The 19,055-nt window shown below is 41.0% G+C and overlaps 1 protein-coding gene across 3 annotated transcripts in view; it reads left to right on the top strand.

Moving 5' to 3' along the window:
* Positions 1 to 19,055, top strand: part of PTPRB (protein tyrosine phosphatase receptor type B) — a 47,605-nt gene that overhangs the window by 21,195 nt on the left and 7,355 nt on the right. For all 3 annotated transcript variants that reach the window (XM_064701940.1, XM_064701939.1, XM_064701938.1), the window contains 19 exons: positions 50 to 313; positions 1,187 to 1,456; positions 2,083 to 2,346; positions 3,183 to 3,446; positions 3,824 to 4,105; positions 5,292 to 5,570; positions 7,481 to 7,630; positions 8,843 to 9,086; positions 10,257 to 10,363; positions 10,872 to 10,971; positions 12,377 to 12,460; positions 12,564 to 12,581; positions 12,685 to 12,766; positions 13,225 to 13,315; positions 14,457 to 14,533; positions 15,342 to 15,476; positions 16,552 to 16,674; positions 16,877 to 17,040; positions 18,146 to 18,281. In XM_064701940.1, the coding sequence (XP_064558010.1) occupies positions 50 to 313; positions 1,187 to 1,456; positions 2,083 to 2,346; positions 3,183 to 3,446; positions 3,824 to 4,105; positions 5,292 to 5,570; positions 7,481 to 7,630; positions 8,843 to 9,086; positions 10,257 to 10,363; positions 10,872 to 10,971; positions 12,377 to 12,460; positions 12,564 to 12,581; positions 12,685 to 12,766; positions 13,225 to 13,315; positions 14,457 to 14,533; positions 15,342 to 15,476; positions 16,552 to 16,674; positions 16,877 to 17,040; positions 18,146 to 18,281 (3,134 nt within the window). The remainder of the gene's footprint in view (positions 1 to 49; positions 314 to 1,186; positions 1,457 to 2,082; positions 2,347 to 3,182; positions 3,447 to 3,823; positions 4,106 to 5,291; positions 5,571 to 7,480; positions 7,631 to 8,842; positions 9,087 to 10,256; positions 10,364 to 10,871; positions 10,972 to 12,376; positions 12,461 to 12,563; positions 12,582 to 12,684; positions 12,767 to 13,224; positions 13,316 to 14,456; positions 14,534 to 15,341; positions 15,477 to 16,551; positions 16,675 to 16,876; positions 17,041 to 18,145; positions 18,282 to 19,055) is intronic.

Below are 19,055 nucleotides of genomic sequence, written 5' to 3'. Positions count from 1 at the left end.
ACAGGAAATTTGTGAGCAGGTGCCTTTTTGTTCCCTTGTTTTTTTCCAGTTCCAAGCAAGGTCCGAAACATTCATGTGTCACCTAATGGCATGACAAACAGTCTGAAAGTGAGCTGGACCCCTGGAGGTGGAGATGTTGATTCCTACACAGTGACTATATTTCAACAAAGCCATCAACTTGATTCTCAGAGTGTCTCCAAACACATCTCTGAGCACATGTTTCACAAGTTGGAAGCTGGGGAGCAGTACCAGGTGGTGGTGCGATCTAACAGTGGCACCTTGCACAACAGCTTAGCAGCTTTTGGGAGAACAAGTATGTTTTTCTTGAGATGACGAGAAAGTTGTATTTTATCTTCCCAGAGACTTACTCTTGTTTGATAACGTTTTGTAATGTTTATGAATGTACCAAGGGCATGGGGACATTCACACTCCTGGGAAGTTTTTATCTCAAAGCATGAGTCATGATGTTGGCATGGGTCTGTTAATACCAGTGAGATGTGTCATTTCAGTAGCTTTACCTGGGTGAATGTGCATGGAATTCTAGTCCAGCCCAGTCTCTTCCTTCATAGGATGAATGCAGTTCCACCCCTCTCATTTCCTATGCCTGTACCCATCTGACACATACATCCACTCCATGTAGGCAATTATTGTGTCCTAGCCGAGCCTATTGCATGGTCAAGGCTTGTTAGACAACATATTGCCCTAGTGTCCAGGGTGTCAGAACATACAAAACAATGCAATACCTTGTTTTTAATGTATCTTCTCTCTTTAGCACTTGCATTTGTTATCTATGGCCTTGACTTTTGTGGGCAGCTGCTGGCTAACATTTTCTATTTTGGGCTACTATTTTGCACCAATTTACCACTTCTTTATTTTTCATATTCCTTTCTTAACTGTTTCAGTCAGCTCATTTCACTCTCCTTCTCCATCTTTTCATGATAGTCTGTATATATCTGTTGCTTCTCCATTCCCAGTTCAGATATCCATGATACTCTGTAACTTCATCTGTTTGAATTTATGTCTAGGAGTTAGTTGTTTGCATAAACATATGCACAGACATTTCTTTTCCCACAAGTGAACCTGAAAATATATAGAGTTATGTTCTGTTAATTACTTTATTCAGATTTGTGTATTGAATGGTCTGTATTTCACCTGGTAATATCCTGCCTTTAATTGTTGCTTCCAGTTCCAGCCTCTGTCCAGGAATTATTAGCCCATCATGCATACAGCAGTCATTCCTTGTTAGTGACCTGGCAGAAAGCTCCTGGTGTAGCCGAAAGATATGACATTCTGCTCTTGAATGAGCAAGGAATCCTCCTGAGTAACAAATCAGAGCCAGCTACTGCCAAACAACACAAATTTGAAGATTTACTAGCTGGCAAGAAGTATAAAATACAAGTTTTGACGGTCAGTGGTGGACTCTTCAGTAAGCGTGCAGAAACTGTTGGCCGAACAGGTAATTAGAACATCTTATGTTTCCCTCAGTCAGATATCATTAAATACATGAACCATCTGTATATTTTGATTCTACAAAGATTCTGGTAAGGTACAGACTCTGGATGTTTATGCATCATTTTTCCTAATACATGCTTTATATGTGAATCTGAACTTTATTATCATAATAATGTGACCATGGTTCATAATAAGGATATTAAATCAAAATGCTGAATGCTTCCCTCTGTCTTTTGTGGATATACCTGAATGCTTTATTGTCATCAAGTTTTTAATTCACAGTCTCAAGGTTCTTAGTGTGGGATTTTATGCAAATACACACTTCTAAACTCAAGGCCAAGTCTTGCTTGCAGTCTTTACTGATTTATAGCTTCTTGTAGAAGCTAATGTTCTCTGTAAGCATGGTCTAGAGAATCAGGCCTTCTGGGAAATAAAAATACTATATTGGGGAGAATCAGTGTCATTTCATAAATGCTTTCCTCTTGTTTTTGATAGTTGCTGTTGATATTACTTAACTAACTACTTGTGGCTTAATTGAAATGTGTTACTGCCATGAGTTTATTATTAAAAATGAATTTATTATTCAACTTAGTGCCTAAACTCTGATATTTACTCTTACCTTCTTTTCAGTTCCAGCAGCTGTTACAAATCTGAAAGTCACAGAGAACACCACTGACCGACTGTCCTTCAGCTGGACCACCTCTCAAGGGGAGCTTGATTCGTATGACATCTTCCTGTACAATCCAGACAAGTCCCTTCATGACAGGATTTCAGGAGAGCAGCATCTCCAGCAGTGTTCATTCCAGAACCTGCGTCAAGGCAGGATGTATCGAATGGTGATTGTTACACACAGTGGAGACCTCACTAATGAGTCATCTGTCTATGGAAGAACAGGCAAGGACATCTAAGAAAACTATCTGTCACCAGTGGTGCTCGTGGGGGATACCAGTGAGCTGGTCTGAGTCTGATGCTCATACTAGATTAGAGCAACTATTAGAAGTATCCAAATCATGTCTAATATGTAAAAAGCATTAGATATATAAAAAGATAAATTCTGAATGATGGAGTTACAGCAGGAAAAATGAAGTGAAGAGCCGTACAACAGTTCCCAGGAGCTCATGTCAGAAGAAAGACATCCCAGTGTATGCTCCCTAAGTAGGAAAATGGCTGTCTCCCGTCCTAAAAGCAATATTGGCCTGAGTGGATAAAGCAAAAAGCAAAACAAGTAGGGTTAATGGGATAGCCAATCTGTCTAACCAGAGAAATAAAACTTGTTTCTCATGGGAAGCTCTGGCTGCAGCTCTGTGTTTGTTCAGCCATTGTGGGATGCAGTTTTCTAAGCAGCTCTAGCAGCTGTGGCATTCTGTGAAACCTTTCTTTATTCTTCTGCGGCACCATATAGGAACCTATCTGTGGGACTACATCTGCACAGTGGTACAGTTTTTCAGCTACCTCAGAAATGGGTAGTTCCAAATACTAACTAGGAAAAATCTGCTTAACATTTGCAAAACTATCCACTATAACCATTGCAACCTCTTTTGGTAACAGTGGCAGTTCAAAACAATAAAGGAAGCTACTGAGATATGCTTTATGCTTTTCAGCCAGCTGTGGTGGCTGTCTGGTTTATAAAATGACTATCATTACAGGACAAATATAAGGTCTGCTTTTTGCTTCTTCTCATCCAAAGGATGTTCTACATAAAGTAATATTCATTCCTCCTTTTTTTTCAGTACCAGCCCCAGTTGTTGGTCTCAAGGCATCCAACCGAAACATGACAGACAGTCTGTGGTTCACTTGGGGTCCAGCAGCAGGAGATGTTGACTTCTATGAGCTGAATCTTTACAACCCAAATGGCACACAGAAAGAAACTGAGCAAATGAAAGATCTGGAGGAGTGGCATTTCCAGGGGCTCATTCCTGGCAGAAAGTATACTTTGTTTGTAGTGACTCACAGTGGTGAGCTGACCAACACAGCAAATGCTGAAGGAAGAACAGGTATGGAAGTTTTTTTTAGTCCCATCTGTTTGAATTAATTAGTTCACAATTATGCAACAGACTTGTTCTAAGGCAGGATTTATTATAAGAGTCATTGAAGATATAAAGATGAAGGATAACCTTAAGAGCATTAAAACAATGGAATGTGAAAGAAAAGCAGTCAGCACTGTTTTTCTTTCAAAGGCTCAGGAATATGTCACAACTGTGAAAGTCGCCATCATCAGCACAGGTGCAGTAACTGGCTGAGTATGTGAGATAATGCAAACTACTTCGTGATGCATGAAGAAAATAATCCATGTTTCATTTTATTTGTCTTGTGTAAAAATTTGTTAAGAATCTCTTTTTCTTCTCTCCTTTTTTCCCGCCTTTCTGCATAGCACCCAGTCCTCCTAACACTGTGTCATTTACCGATGTTGCAAACACTTCTTTATCAATCACTTGGCTGGGTCCTCCAGACTGGACAGACTATGATGATTTTGAGGTGCAGTGGCTTCCAAAGGATCCCCTCACAGTATTCAATCCGTACAGCAGCAGCAAATCCAAAGTACGCATCATCTATGGCCTGCGACCAGGGAGGCTCTATGAGTTCAGTGTCAGAACTGTCAGTGGCAGCAGCTGGAAGACATACAGCCAGTCACAGTCTGCAACTGTGAGAACAAGTAAGTAAAAATTTCCCTTGCACCCTAACACTCAGCTGAAGAAGATGCAAAACTGTAAAATATTACCAATTCCTTCTGCAGTCAGTAATTTACATTAATAAATTCATGAATGACAGTGATGAATTCAGCTAGATTCTAAGCTCTTGCTGTGTGCAAGGTCAGCTGTTTAAAGACTGATAATGGACATACATTTACAATCTTCACATCCAGAGTCAAGCTGTTTGGTTGCAGAGCCTGAATCACTCAGTTTCAGGGGTAAAATAAGGCTGAATATCCAAACTTCTTTGGTGGTAGTATATTGAAATAATCATGTTTCTGAATGATAAGACAGGAAGGATGAAAGAAACTGTGCTGTACTAGATTTGAAACTGGAAACAGTGTCTCACTGCTCTGCATTTCTGCCCATGTCTGTGAATCTGTTTCAACTCTAGCTGTCTCTAGCAACTTCAGTAAAAGGCTGATTTGAAAAAGTGACATGAAATTGTAAAAATAACTGAGTAGTGGCAAATCCTCATGTTATTTGGGGTGGGATTCAGCTCTAAATTGACATCTATGTTTAGTAAGCTATATACTCTTTAATACAGCATAATAATTAAATTTTCTTCTGTACTTAATCACTTAAATGTAGATGCCTGCCATCTGAGACTGAAATCCTGTTTTTGTTACAGGTTACATGATATAAATGGTGCTCCCATATTACATGGATGAAGCATATTTCTATGTTATGTTTTAGTAATATGGACACATCACATGCTGCCCAGGAAACCAGATCTGTCATGAGATGACAGTATCAGTATTTACTGATATAAGTGACCACATGAAGCCTCCAAATAAGTTGTAACAACTTTCTAGAAATCCATTTCTTTGTGGTGTTGCTGTTCATGTTAAGACTTCATCAAGTAGGACTGAAGTCTTTTTTTCCTTGTTTTCAGAATTAATTACTGGAGATTCACAATGCTAATGGGGCGGATGTCACTAGATCTGATTTCAGATGGCTAAAATGAGTTAGACAGCCTTACATAATAATCAGGCAGCACACATTTGCAGGATAACTGGGAATTCTGAGTCCCAGCCTCCTGTTCTGATCTGATGGTTGATGCAGAATCTAGGAGCTGTAGTGTGAGCAGAGAGTGTGTGACACTTCTCCCTTTTCCCACTGAGTTTCAACTTCTCAATATTTCTCTAGAGCCAGACAAGATACAAAGCCTCCACTGTCGGCCCCAAACCTCTACTGCCATCGCGTGTTCCTGGACTCCTCCTGATTCTGACTTTGATGGCTATAGCGTTGAGTGCAAGAAGATGGACACCCGTGAAGTGGAATTTTCTAAAAGGATAGAAAAAGACAAATCTCTGCTTAATATTATGACCCTTGTTCCCCACAAGCGATACCTGGTGTCCATCAAGGTGCATTCTGCAGACATGACGAGTGAAGTGGTTGAAGACAGCACCATCACAATGATTGATCGTAAGTGCAATTCAGAGTTGCCCTGAAGACAGGCACTGAGCAGCAATAAGCAATTGCTTGTGTTACTTAGACAGTAAAAGGAGTTCTGAAGTCCACAATTGCCACTGTGCGGAGTGGTGGCCAAAGTAGACTGAACCCATTCTTTGGTCTCTGTTGTGACAGACCATGCAGGATTTTGACTATATTGCCTCTCATTACATTGCCAGACCCAATTATTTGGCTCATTCATTAAATACAGCCTGAGAAACATAAATACTTTGTCCTCATCATCACATGCCTTGTTTTCATCAGTTGTCGTCATGCTTGCTTCTTGGCTTTCTGCATCTGGCCATCTGTACCCCTTATTGATGGTAGCCATCCTCAGCACAATATATCCATCAATAAGGACATTGGATTGTAGTACCACATTCTCTTTTGGCATCTATAGACTCTTCTGAGGTGCTACCTGGCCAAATCACCTGCAGGACTTTTACCTGAGGGAGGATCCAGATATCTATAGCATGCGCTTTGAAATAAATTCTTCCATTTCTCTACCCACAGGCTGCTGAGTGGAATGTATCAGTAGCATCTGCTGGTACCTCTGCACTGCCAGGCATCACTGCAGTCAACAGCCTGCCACTGCTGACCCTAGAGCTGCCCCAGATTTTACACTACATCAGGATTCAGTGGCACAGCACAGTGCAGAAGCCTGCACTGTTCCAGGGCTAAACTTAAAACTGAGAGGAGAGCCAGGAGTCCTATATTCAGGGACGCCTCTGTAGCTGCTTTTTAAAAGCCACGTTTGTGTGAAATGCTAGATCACAAAAATTATGTTTGCTTTGGGAGCTATTGAGCTAAGCTAGAGTTCAGTCACCAAACTGCCTTCTCCTTTGCCCCTCAGTTGCATTTTAATCTCCTTCCTCTATCACAAAGGATACTACAAATCCAGATGTAAGACCTAGTTATTCATGTCACAAGAGGTGAGACTGAGTCCTGCTTGAAGGTTTGCTGGTCATGTTTATTCTTATTTGGTTTATGTTCATGTTTGTTTATTGTCACTTACTTGTTTTGAACACTGCTCCTCTCCCAGACCCTGGTTAACACTGGAGGCCCTACCTCAAGGGAGCAAAAAAAATTGCAGCTAGACTTCATAGATGTAAGAGGTCTAGCTAAAAAGCATATAAATGTGTGAATTTTTGGATCTTTTGGCATTCTAAAAGCTTTTGAAATTTAGCCTTCTGCTCACAGTTTTTGTATGTTTCCCATATGTGCAATATAGTTTCGGTACTACAGATTTTTAAAAGAATCAGTAATGTAGTTACTTAAAATCCCCACCTTTGCTGCACTTTCTTCCCTGTGAACTTCACTTTCCAATTTACTTCTACTATGTCAATGTTCAAAGTATAGTTTTGTATCATACAAAGAACATTTCCTATGGAGATTCTGCAGTCAGTCTAGAAAATGGTACTCTGTAGTTGAGTGTTCTATCTGGCTAACCCTGGCTGTTCCTCTGGAAAAGAAAGCAGAAATATATATGCTTGAAATAGGTAATGTCTATAGTGAGTATGTTAAGTGGCCTCCAAATGCTTGGCTTAAAACTGTGTTGTTTTCAGCAGCTACAATTTCTGCTTTCATAGGCTTGACACAATTTTAATGCATTTCCATGTGGGCTTCTGCAGGAATTTATACTGAGGAGGTGTCACTCCTATTATGGTGAACACACTGCTGGCTTGTTTCATCTTCTGGCAGTTTCACTGTGGGAGGTGAAGACGCTTTCTTGATTGCTAAGAGAGTGGAATCAGAAACTTAGGTCCAGGCAACCAAGATTTATTATAAGTTGCATTTTCCTCATTAGGTCTGGCTCACAGCAAGTACATAGGTAATGCCTTTTCTCTATTTTGTATTTATTTTTTATTTATTTAATTATTCAGGTCCTCCTCAGCCACCTCCAGATGTACGAGTGAACAAAAAAGAGGTGCTGACTACCAAATCCTCCATCAACTTCACTTTTAACTGCAGCTGGTTTAGTGATACTAATGGAGCTGTGAAGTACTTTACTGTGGTTGTGAGGGAGGCTGATGGTAAGTGTCATGATTTAATGCTATTCTCTCCATAGCCAATAAAATTTCCATGGGGAAGTACATCCCTATCACTGCACAGCAACAGGGTTTCTCCTCATCTAATGGCTGAGTGTCATACAGGTTTTGGATCTATACTTCCTCCTTAGCCTGAGGATGTAGAGAGTCCTATTCTCAGAGAGTCTGTAGCAGCTACAGAGCTCAGAGAGAAGCAGTACTCTAGATTACACTGTCATGTATGTTCAGACTATTTTTGTAGTCAAAGGCTTATGTTGGTTGCCATTGCCAGTGAACACAGATCTGTGCCTTGCTGTGCATAGATTTTGAAAGGTAGTTTAAATATTAGGTGTGAACACTAAAAGGCCACCCCTTTGGAGAGTCTCAGTAAACCATGCGGAGAAACCACAGGTCTGCCAGGTGATGTCTGCTAACTGAAGAAAATGACTTTGCATGCAGCACTATAAAGCAGAACAGAAGTGGATTTTGTGACATGCATGTGAACCTCCCTTTCTACAGCTGACCTATTGTTGAGATGTGTGTCTGCCAAATCAGATACATGTCTCAACAATTTATACCTTGTTTTTAGAAGTGGCTTTATTTACTGGCATACCAGGACATATTTTGTGACCTTTATGAAAGTTTCTTAATCTCTCTGTCCATCAGCCCTTAGGAAAAAAAAAAACCAGATAATATTTCCACTGTCTGCTTTGTCATGTTTGGGCAAACTATAAAGCTCTTTGAGAAGGACTACTCATTGCCATAGCTTTGCCTATCTGAGTCTCTTCCAGTATTGTGAATTTACATTCAGGGGGTCCCTGCAATTTCCTACTATAGTTTTTCTCTATATACAGTAGAGTTGTCAGTTTATGGGTTTTTTTATTTCTTTTTAAAATAGCTAGTAGTAGGATCCAGGAATCTGGATCACAAAAACTCCCAACAACAGCGCAGGAAAAAAGTCATAGCAATTGACCTGTGCATGCCTATTGCAGCAAAAGTTGCACTGAGGACTTGTGAGGAAATCTGCCTAAAAAATAATAGAAAGGTTGGTACTAGAAACAAGGTACTCTAACCATTGTAGCTTTGTATTCATGAGGTAGTCTCCAAGAAATAGAAAATTGGATAAGAATGTGCCTGTCAAGAGCTTGAACCTATAAACCTCATAACATTAAGGGCTGTGGCATCTAAACCTTCTGTCTTTCTCTGCACATGGCGTAGGCAGTGAAGGACCAAAGCCCGATGAGCAGCACCCGTTACCTTCCTACCTGGACTACAAACACAATGATTCTATACGCATCTACCAGACAAATTATTTTGCCAGTAGCTGTGCTGAAAACCCTGACAGTGACTACAAAAGCTTTGACATTAAGCTTGGAGGAGAAATGGAAAATCTGGGAGGAAAGTGTGATCCAGATCACCAGAAATTCTGTGATGGACCTCTAAAGCCTCGAACTGCGTACAGGTTAGACTCATATTGGTAGTTGTGCTCTTATATTAGGCTTGGTGTCATCTGGGTGCCTCATCCACTTGAGCTTCAGTAGATTAGTGACTGCATTGTACAATGTTGTTTGTGTTTCACTGCAAATTTATGAAAGCTTTATTATCCATGGCCCTATTCCATAGGTAAGAACCTGTCATCCACTAGCATAGGAATGATATGATTAGTTATGCACAAAATTCTATGCAGTGAATAGGTTTATTTATTTACATCAACTTGATGGGAAGCTCTCCTATTGCTGCTCAACATTTCTTTGGAAAGACTGAAGACAACTGGCTAAATTAAGGCAAGAAGAAGACAAGCATGCTTCACTCAGTCCGGCAGAACTACCCCACTTGTTCTTTTGGAGCAAGCTAGAAAAAACTGGAGGCCATTCTATCCTGTGGCACCATTCTCAGGCTCCAGAGCTAGGTCCAGGTTAGCTGTAGGATGTAGAAGAGGATGACTGCCAAGACCAGCCTCAGCAGTTACACTGGCTGTGAGACCAAACATGAGCTCCAGTGTGGCTCAGTGACACCCCCCCCCCAGCAAATGCTGTCCCAAGAGACCTGCAAGCTGCTTACTGAAAAGCCACTGGACAGAAGACACATGCCAAGGGGTATCCATTGTGCCTCTCAGCTTCATCATCATTAAAATAGTGCTAGCCTACTATAGGCTGCTCTCATTAGTGCACATTTCCCAAAACTTCAGTCTGGGAAATGCCCACATTACCACGAGAGCAAAGAGGACTATGACATTTATCCATTAGCACAGTCGTGCCCAGCCAAGTGAAGGGAAAGTGTGTCCCCCCTGAGAAGCATTTCTGAGTCCTCTCTCCTCTGCAGCTTCTGCTAGTCCTGCCTTTAGACATGGTCAGGCTGTGTGTGCCTGCAGCCAGAGCCCCATCTGTTACCTCTGCCAGGGTACCTCAGGGCCCTCCACCTGTACTGGCTGTAGTCTCCCATATTTAACTCAGGGATCAGTATTATTAATTAGGTAGAAGACTGATTAAATCAGGTGTCTGTATTAAGAATTATCTGTGGTCAGTGGAAACAGTGGAAAGGTTTTCCTTGTCTCAAAGGGGCAAATGAGTTTTTACTTTTCTGCTGTTGGTTCTGAACATCTGATAAGCCATTTTTTTACTGTATTTTCTAGAATCAGCATACGAGCTTTTACTCAGCTTTTCAGTGAAGACCCAAAGGAACTTCCTAAACCGCTCTTTGCAGACACCTTCTTCTCTTTACCGATCACTACAGAGGCAGGTTGGTTTCAGGCTGGTCTCAGTGACTGTGCCATGTGATTACATATTGTGCCTAAGAGTACTCTGGCATCTAGAGCTATTTGTAAGGAGTGGAACAAAGCTTGTTGTACGTGTCCTGAGAGCTGCTCCGAGAGGAAACTGACTTAGCTTATCTGCCTCTACTGGAAAATTCAGAGGACTGCTTGACAGAGCTGCTGAAAGTAGAGAAAAGGAAAAATGCTCAGTGAGGCTATCACCAAGAAAGCTTCTAACTGCAAGAGAACCACTCCCATGTAATGGAGTTTTTGCTTTCTTTTACTGTGGTTGGGAGTGAAAAATTTTGTTTAATGGTTTGAAAAAATGAGGACAGAAGGTCAAGGCCAGGTTTTAGCTAAGTGTTTTAATGCCTTAGATTTCCTTGTATTTAGCCATTTTCTTCAGCTGATAATAACAGAACCCCTGAAAGTTATTGATTCTCTGATTCTTTTGATCCTTTCCTCAAGATACATAAATACACTGTTTTGTTCTAGAGCCTCTCTTTGGAGTTATTGAAGGTGTGAGTGCTGGCTTGTTTCTGATTGTGATGTTGGTGGCTGTTACTGCTTTATTTGTCTGCAGACAAAAAGTTGGGTAAGCTGACTCCCTTTGTCAGTCTCCGTTATTGAAGTCATGTCAAATTATATTCACCTAAGTAATACAATTTATTAGGTATAGCTAAAAATTGGATGGATGCACTGAACTGTTCAACAGACAAAATCTATGTTCCCCCAAATTTTGTACACACTAAGTATACAAATAATGATTTGCATATTAAGGAATCTATATATGCTTAATTCAAATGGTGTCAGAATTATGTCATAGAGGATCCTTGTAACTTTTAGTTTGCAGTAGGAGTCTGAATAGTTCTGAATAAAAAATGGTTTATCATTCAAATTTTATCTTCTGGGAAAAAATGTATTTTGTCAAAAAATGAAGTGTTTCACATTAATTGCATCTGCATTGTAGATGGGAAGCTTTTGAAACTGTTCATTTAGACTTTATCATTTCAATTCAAAAATAGTGAAATGTGGCATTACCTCAGTGTCCAAAATATTAGTTCAAACTTTGCTTCTCATTTTTTGTCAGTTATAGTTGTATGTTTCACATTACAGATGAATCTTAAATAGTGAACTTACATATTTTTAAAAAATTAGATACTGTATGTTGACTGAAAATCTTTATCCATTTAAACTATTTTGCATGACTGAGAAATGTGAAATTCTTTGTAGTTTCTGAAATTAGAAAAAAACCTCAACATTTCCAGTGCATGGGAAACACTGCAAGTCTGAAATTTAGTTTTTTTACTGATACAAAATTAAGTTGATATGTTTTTGAATTTGTCAGAATTTCAGATTGAAACAAAATCTATTTTCTGACTAGTCATGGCTTTTAGCCAAAATGGATAAACTTCATTATAGAATGCTGTTTCTTGTTGTGAGCTATATACCCAGCAGGATGGCAGTAATACTGCTATTGTTTTCCCACATCAGATGTAAAGAGAAAGTGTTCTCTAAGGGAGATGTCTTGAAGGAGGAGATGGCAGCAAAAAGATGAAAGGCAACACTAGCTGTGTGGAGTGAGTGCCATTTCTGTGGCTTTCCCAGAGCCTGTTGTGGTTATGCCGCTCACTCCTGCCATGAATGTGGGCATCTGCTACAGGCCTGGTCTGCAGAGTGGATGTGCTAGAACCTGTAGACCTTTTACAGCTCTGCAAATCTACCTCCATGTTCCTCCACATGTAGAGAATCAACTGATTTAGGCTCCATCTTAGCACAGGGCACCCTCCTTAATGATGCACTGGGCTGTGAGTGTTTCAACAAGAAAACTCTGAGCCTGAGCTAAGAGCAGTGTCACAGGATCAGAACCAAAAATCAAAACACATGGAAAATGGTAAACTGCAAAAAAAGAAATTTAAGAAAGTATAACTTATGTCATTGCCAGCACTTACCAGTTTCAAAACTTAATGATATAACAGAATATCTTCTTTCTGTTCCAGCAATGGCCATGAGAGACCTACAGCGAGGCTGAACATTCGCAGAGACAGGCCGCTGTCAGTCCATTTGAACTTGGGGCAAAAAGGGTAATGTAAAAAGTTTGGTTTTTTAACATAGCATTGTGGTTGAACAGAGCCATCTGATCACTTACTGATGAAGTGTTTCTTTTTCTTTTGAAATAATTTTCAGATACCGGAAAACTTCCAGGTAAAAAGAAAAAATTAATACCTAAAACCTTCTTGGTAGCCAGCTGGATAAATTATGACTGTGATTCATCCTGTGATTTTCTTCCTCCTGTTGAATATTTCAGTCCGATCAAAGTCAGTCACTTTGAAGCACACTTCACCAAACTTCAAGCAGACTCCAACTACCTTCTGTCCAAGGAGTATGAGGTGGGATCCTAACCTAGGCAAAGGACTTGCTTTGTGAAGGGATGGGCTGACTGAGTCAACTGGTTAATGTATTAGAAAGGCCTGCATTTGTTTGTATTATTTACACAAATCCAAAAAAGATGGAGCATTTCATTTGAACTCCACTTGTCCATGTGCAGAAACCAGCTCTTCATTAGGCATGTTCTGGTTGGCAGCCTCTGCCTGATACTTGTCTGGCTGAGATTAGGAGCATTTGTTTGTATGGCACATCTGTGGGAAAAGTATGGAAGGTACCCACCAGCCATGCACTTGCTTTAAAACAGTATGATTACCTATGTAATTTCAGTTTGTTTTTTTATAAAAAAGCACCTGGTTTTCTGTACATGGCCTTTGATAGCTGATGAACACTATTTCCCTTTGTGTTGTCTTGTCCTTTAATTATTTTCACTTCACATTTTATTCCTATTCCTTTTTTGCAGGACTTGAAAGATGTGGGTCGAAACCAGACATGTGACATAGCACTTCTGCCAGAGAACAGAGGGAAAAATCGATACAATAATATATTGCCCTGTGAGTTTTAGCTTTGGTTGTGTAATATTGCATCACACTAGCTATTTTTCACTTCTTTTTCAGCAAGCCTAGTGGAAAAGAGTGCAGTCAATCCCTTTCCTCCTTTCTGTCCAAGATGAAATATCTGTGCCAGCTCAGGTTCTTGTGCTAGGAGGCAGATGATGCATGGCCCTGAATGGCTTCACACAGATCAGTAATTTAATTTCACACTAGAGGTGTAATGACTAGCATTCAGTCCAGGGAGAAAAAGCTCCAGCTATTAGGGGCATTCAGTCACTGCTGATAACAAGGATAGTAGAAATAACAGTAGGATTTTTTACATGGAGTATCATCCATTCAGTGCTCTTTGACAGCCTTGCCAAATCTTTGTTCTTCAGTGTACACTAAACCTACTATACAATATAGAGCTAGTGTGATTCTGCATGGTAAGGTGTGTAAGTTAACCTTGTTCCTCTCAGGCAAGACCCGTCTGTTGTTGAGAGTTTCCCCCTTTAATCTCCTACCTGTCATTTTGGAGGTAGAACATTGAGGAGGAACACCACATAACTCACTGCTCCACATCCCCACTAATGGATGTGGCATGTGCTGGCAGCACAGCCTCTCCTGTGTCCTGCCTGCTCATGCCAGCAATGACACCTGACAGAGATCCAACATGGCACCATCTTATGAATCAGTGTCCTGGCACCTCAGGCACTACATGTTTCTATACAGAGGGCCCTTCACCTACAGAAGATGTTTGGCCTGCTCAGCATTAGCTCAGAACACCACTGAGAACGCAACTGTTCTTTCAAGGGCAGAGCTGGGCACTACTTCCCAGTACACCATACTGCTGTTAGGATCAAAGGAGGATGCTATTTTGGCCCTTTTGTTGTCATAACAAATCCTATGCAGCTCAGCAGAGGAAATTCAGTATATTTATTTCATCCTTCTTACCCATCTATCTCCTAGTCTCTGGAACACTCCACAGCACTCACAGATTAAAGAGGCAGTAAAACCAGCAGTTATTCCTTATAAATTAGCTCTTCATATAAAATCTTGTAATAGTGCTGGCAGTCCTTTCACAAACACATTTCTGTAAGTGCTGAGAGGGAATGAAAATCAAGACCTAGCCCTGAGCCTCTTGTAATCAATTTCTTGCTAGATGATACATCAAGAGTGAAGCTTTCCAATGTGGATGATGACCCTTGCTCAGACTACATTAATGCAAGCTACATACCAGTAAGTGACTCAAGGGTGGTGTTTTACAGTCCTCCTTCCAGTGGTAATTTTTCCGTCGTCTAAAACTGAATATAAAGCTGGATGGTTAAGGCTCCCCTCCCTCTTCCTTGATTCACTTGAGCTAAAGAAAATAAGAACTCATTTTGTGGGTGTGCTGAAAGACTGTGGCTGACTACCATTAAGTTAACTGTGAGTGATTTACCCAGCACTTAAGGACACTTTCTAGCATTGCTATAGTTATGTAAGATAGCAAGTCTAATTGGCCAAGGACATATTTTTAAAGGTCGCTGGTTTTATACAGTGTCCACAACAACTGTAGCTATCACTGCAGGTGGCATCCTCACTGTAGAGCTGTAGCTCATCCTGACAGCATTGGCACCTTGCAGGGTGACAAAACTGGCTGAAATTAAATTAATGCCCTTTGCCAAAGAGTTATGATTGATAATAGCAGTGGCTTTAGCAATACAGATTTCAAGCCAGAACTCAGCTACTTTATTAAAAATGATAAATAAAACAAAAACCCCTAGCAGTTTTAAAAGTGCTTGGGACTGTGCTGAACACAAAAGAACAATGGAAAGCTTTGACTGTCACGAAAAGGACAGTATTTAGATAAACTGCCACCATCTCTTACTTCTCTCTGTTCCAATCAGTCACTTGCTTTTGGGTCCAAGGCAACAATTTAGCTTTCAAAACTATTGTCCCAGGAAGGGTTGCTGCAGAGCCCTGTCTGCAATCCCAAGCCTTATTCAGTTGTTAGATTTTTTTTTTCTGCCTTTTTGGAAACTAATGGAGTTCTCTTTATTTGCAGGGCAATAATTTCCGCAGGGAATACATAGCAACTCAGGGCCCTTTGCCTGGAACTAAAGATGAGTTCTGGAAGATGGCATGGGAGCAAAATGTTCACAATATTGTCATGGTAACCCAGTGTGTTGAGAAGGGCCGGGTAAGCAGTGACTCTTCTTTGTTATTAATGTCTGCTTTAACATCTATTAAAAGTTTTTGCTTCTTATTTTCATCACACTAAAGCCAAAAAGAGCCCAGTCAAAGAGATACACAGCATGAAGGAAAAGGTGTAATATAAAGACTGGAGACAGATGAAGGCTGTGAAATGAGGATACACAGACTGTCTCAAGATCATGCAACATGTCAAGGCTAGAATTAGGAACAGAGCTCAGTGCTTCTAGTCTCTAATCCAGTACTTTGTTCACTAGACAATTCTCTTCAGCATGCAGAAGGACAACCACCAACAAAAAGTGCCTGTACCACCAACAAAAAGTGCCTGTTTGTCACATCAACTCGGATGAACTTCTACTTTAAATATAAGCTCTGGAGAGCCAATGTTGATCAGTAAATACATCAAATTATCTCTGATATATGTCCTAATGGAGTTAGCAAAGAGACCACTCATGCACTTAACACTCTTCCTGAATGCAGGTGTAGCATACCTCCCCAGGTATGACCACGTCCTGTCCCTTTGTAAGACAGTGACTAGATCTGTAAGAAGATTAAACAAACTTGAAGTAGTGATCCTCTAGTAGCACATATAGGGTCAGTTCCCCTCAGCTTACCATTTTTTCCTGAGGAGAGGGTGAAAGCCACCACAGAATAGGATATGTATCCTTCTGCATCTCACTGGTTCCAAGTGGGACCTTACTGCCATGTCTTAGCAAGAGGTGAGCAACGGGCACTGGAGGCATGGCTCTCATCCCAGCAGAGATTTGAGAAGTGTTGCACAGAAAATATGCCCTATAAGAAGGCATCAATGAAGTGCTTCTCATTCCCTCCATCACAAATGAATTATGAGAACTTCCACTTCCTACCCCCATGCTAACCCATTCCCATGCCAGACCCTTCTTATTGACATGGCAGAGTTGCATCTCTCTCTGAATTCAGCTGCTGCCTTTCTTCCTTCATCCTCAGGCCCAAGAGGTCTGAAGTCTGCTTCTGCCAGTGCAGGATGGTGGCATTGTTTGTAGCTATTTTGACCACTAAATCTGTCTTTCCTTGTGTCCCTGCAGGTCAAGTGTGATCAATACTGGCCCCATGACCAGGATTCCTTGTACTATGGAGACCTGATTGTTGAGATGATGTCTGAATCAGTGCTCCCAGAGTGGACAATACGAGAGTTTAAAATCTGCAGTGTATGTTTGCATTTTTTTCTTTCCTGATTAATTGGCTTAAAACACTTGCAAGGCTAAATTAGGAAGGTTTATTCTGCTGTACCATAGTTGCATCATGCCTGACTACCCTCTGGTGGAAGCTGTAGCATTTTCTCTGTGGGTACCTGTTCTATGTGTCCCTTCCTCTCTTGTCCTGATGACCCACACTTTTGAATCCCAACAGGAAGAGCAGCTTGACTCAACGAGGCTCATTCGTCACTTCCACTACACTGTATGGCCGGATCATGGTGTGCCAGAGACCACCCAATCCCTGATCCAGTTTGTCAGAACTGTAAGAGATTATATCAACAGGACCCCAGACACAGGACCAACTATTGTACACTGCAGGTATGTGCAGCAGCAAAATGTCAGTGGGACAGAGCCCTTGTGCCTACCCTTGGGAAGATCCCAGATCTTCATCCCTGTTAGACTATGGGCAGCTGTAGAATCTGAGGGATAGCTGATGGTCTTAGGTTTCCAGAGACATCAGAGCAGTATTCCCAGGGCACATGCATTCACCCACAACCTCATCCTGGAGATGGCTCAAAAATTATTCTTAGAGAATCATTGTGTCTCTATGGTACCACTGCAGAGCATGAAAGTGTCAGCAGCTGCCACTGCTCATCAGCTTTTGCATTCTTAAATTGCCCACATGCTGCTGTTGTGGCTTATCACTGGAATCACAAAGGGGTGTTTAAAAGGTAAGATATACCAGGGGTGAATCTGACTATGTGTGGATGTTGAGACTAGCTGACAGATCCATCCTTCCCCCATTCTGACTGAGATTCCCTTTTCCTACTGCCTTTTCATGCTCTTCTGCTTTTTCCATCCCTGGCAGTCACAGGACTGCAGTTTTCTCTCAGTTCTGTGGTGCACCACTACACTTGCATAAAAAACTGCAAAATTGAACTGCCTGATCTGTTATCCACTGGCCAGATAACTGCAGCAGAGTATAGGGCTACAGAGGGAGAAAGAGAGCAATTGGTGCTGTATCTTCTGATAAAGCCATATGTTCACTGGTAGTACCTGATTGTAGTATCTGAGCCCTCCACCATTATATGGACTGAGGCTTGTGTCTTACATGACCCTGCCTGTGTCTGCCTGGACAGCATGTGCTGCAGCATGTCAGATGTCTGCTGTGTCCCACAGCTGCAGCTCTGGAGAGAAGAGGTTTCAAAGTTAGAGTCAGGTGCAATCTTTCAGTGTATCTCAATGACTGGGTTAATCAGCAGAAAGCAGTGCAGTGCAGGCAGTAGCAGAGATACCTCTACCATTACTATCCTTTCTTCCTTCCTAAATTAATTACCTTATAAAGGGTTTAAAGACCCAAAGATGTCATTTGAACAACTTGCTTCTCACCCTGGAGATCTGAACTTCACAAAAGTATCACATGAAGATAGTGAATGCTTTAATCCATCTGCTTTTAAATCTCTTGGTTTATTTTCTTTTCCAGTGCTGGTGTTGGCAGGACTGGCACATTCATTGCACTGGACCGAATTCTGCAGCAGCTGGATTCGAAGGACACTGTTGACATTTATGCAGCAGTCCATGATCTAAGGCTTCACCGTGTTCACATGGTTCAGACAGAGGTAAGGTTTGGATAGCCTGCTACGCCTACAGTATGTAATAATCAGTCTCATCTTAAAGGCTCTCAAAGCACTTTGCACTTACTCCACTGTGAAATACGAATTAAATATATTTTAGCTCTGTGAGAATTTCCAGTTCAAGTCTTTTTCCATTGGCTCTCTTAGAGAAGGTCCAAACCATAACAAGTTGCAGTTATGCTTCCTGTAGATTTCTCCTTTTTTTTGCCCAGGCCCATAATCACCCCAGCAGCATTATGCATCAGGCACTCAACAGCTCACAGTTGCTTCACTGCAGAGTCCAGTAAATGAGCTTTAAGTGGAGATAGGTCCTTCAGGGATGAGTTTGAAAGACAAGCCTAAACCAGACAGATAGGTTGGCATAATAGGAAAGAGGAATGCAGGACAGAGAAAATTAGATGTATGCAATTTTAAAACTCTGGCCACTGTGACCTTGTGCCTTTGCAGTTTATGTTTTTTTGAGCTGTTCTGTCATTTTCATTACAATGATTCTGGAAAGTTGACTGTCATTCTCCTAACATACTATGGAAAAGCAAGTACATTTGTTCTCGAAGTTTAGAAAAAGTAAATGTTTTGTATTTCTTTAGTGCTTTTAAAATGGCAAGAAAATCGTGTTATACTGATAGAAGCTAAACATTTAGGAGCTGATTTAATAAAGGTGTTCACTTGTGGAGTTACTCTGTACATTTTCCCTGTGAACCGTTAAAAGAAGAATGAGAACAAGTTTGATGTGTCTGCCTGTGGCTTGATACTAATGGA

This window comes from Zonotrichia leucophrys, chromosome 1A, assembly GCF_028769735.1.
Source record: "Zonotrichia leucophrys gambelii isolate GWCS_2022_RI chromosome 1A, RI_Zleu_2.0, whole genome shotgun sequence".
Classification (NCBI taxonomy): Eukaryota; Metazoa; Chordata; class Aves; order Passeriformes; family Passerellidae; genus Zonotrichia; species Zonotrichia leucophrys.
This window is presented reverse-complemented; position numbering and strand designations above follow the sequence as displayed.